Below are 1,739 nucleotides of genomic sequence, written 5' to 3' on the forward strand. Positions count from 1 at the left end.
TAATAATTTTGAAGGAAAATAATAATCGTAATGATGAAGGTTTTGAAAAGAAATAATAATAATAATAATAATAATAATAATAATAGTAATAATAATAATAATAATAATAATAATAATAATAATAATAATAATAATAATAATAATAATAACCCCTCTGGTAAAAAAATAGTCGTCTAACGCTACTACTTAAAAGAAACTTTTAAAATGTGTCATGGTAAATAAATCAGCCATTCCTCACTCCTCAGCACGTGTCTGCCGAAGACAGACGCATCCCGGGGGACCGTGGAACAGTTCCACCTGGAATCCTGGAACTGCTTCTGGCACTGTCTGACGCCCAAGGTGGCTCCTTCCGTGACGGCTAACATCGCGTCAGGATGCTTCTCGCAGAGGATACGCTGACGACGCACAAGGCCTGGGATGTTCTCGCAGTGCACCCTCGTCGAAGTGTAAGAAGCGCTCAGCTGAGAAACGAACCTGGAAAGGAAACGGCTGTGATGAGAGACCAACCTAGAGCAAGATGGATGTGACGTAGGGTGAAACTGGAATGAGAAGGATGTGCTAAGAAATGATCCTGAAACGTGGAGGATGTGATGAGGTGAGAACCTGGAACCAGGAGGATGTGATGGGGTAAGAACATGGAACCGGGAGGATGTGATGGGGTAAGAACCTGGAACCAGGAGGATGTGCTGAGGTAAGAACCTGGAACCAGGAGGATGAGATGAGGTAAGAACCTGGAACCAGGAGAATGTGATGAGGTAAGAACCTGGAACCAGGAGGATGTGATGAACTAAGAACCTAGAACCAGGAGGATGTGATGAAGTAAAAACATGGAACCAGGGGGATGTAATGAGGTAAGATCCTGGAAGCAGGAGGATATGATGAGGTAAGAACCTGAAATGAGGTGGATGTGATGAGAACTGAGCTTGACAAGAGGAGAATGTGATGAGAAAAAACCTGAAACGAGGAGGGTATGATAAGAAATGAGCCAGAAAATAGAAGGGTGTGATAAGAAACGAATCTAATACAAAAAAGATATGATGAAGAATAAAAGCTAAAACAAGATGGTTCTGATAAGGGACAACCCTGAAATGAGACGGATGTAATGAGGAATGTGATGTGGTGTGATGAAAAACGATCCTAGAATGAAATAATTGTGATGAGAAACGGACAGGAGAAGAGATGCAAGTGGTGAAGAAGACACCTAAAAACAGAGATATGATGGAGAAGGAATCAGAAATAGGACTAACGTGAAGATGTTGCAATAAAGAACGAACTTTGGCAGAGACGGATGTGATGAAGAATGATTTTTTGAAGTAGGCGGATGTGATGAATGAACTTTGAACTATAGATATGTGATGAGGAGTGACCTTTAATCAGATAGATGTGATGAGGAGAAAACTGAGAAGGAACGATCTCTGAATTAGAAAGATGAGATGATAATGGGCTTCTACAAAGTCGTGAGAAATGATAATTGAAATAGACAAATGTTAGTAAGAATTATCTTTGAACTTTTCTGGGGCGAAGAACATTTGGGCTTGAAAGACACAATGGAGAACGATATTTGTATCAGAACTTTGGTAGAGTCAAAGATGAATGTAATGAAGAATGATCTTTGAACTAGATATAGGTGATGAGGAACAATTTTCGAACTAGAAGGATGCGAGGAAGTATGATATTTAAAGTAGACTGATGTGATGAAGAATATTCTAAATTATATTGATGTGATGAAGAGTGATCTT

At 39.6% G+C, this 1,739-nt stretch overlaps 1 protein-coding gene across 1 annotated transcript in view; it reads right to left on the bottom strand.

Moving 5' to 3' along the window:
- LOC137643460 (protein Wnt-2b-like) overlaps positions 1-469 on the bottom strand; it is a 14,508-nt gene extending 14,039 nt beyond the window's left edge. The window contains exon 1 of the mRNA XM_068376236.1: positions 239-469. Within this exon, the coding sequence (XP_068232337.1) occupies positions 239-365 (127 nt within the window). The 5' untranslated portion in view covers positions 366-469. The remainder of the gene's footprint in view (positions 1-238) is intronic.
- Positions 470-1,739: the final 1,270 nt, after the last annotated feature.

The sequence above is a fragment of the Palaemon carinicauda genome, chromosome 7, assembly GCF_036898095.1.
Source record: "Palaemon carinicauda isolate YSFRI2023 chromosome 7, ASM3689809v2, whole genome shotgun sequence".
In the NCBI taxonomy this organism is placed as follows: Eukaryota; Metazoa; Arthropoda; class Malacostraca; order Decapoda; family Palaemonidae; genus Palaemon; species Palaemon carinicauda.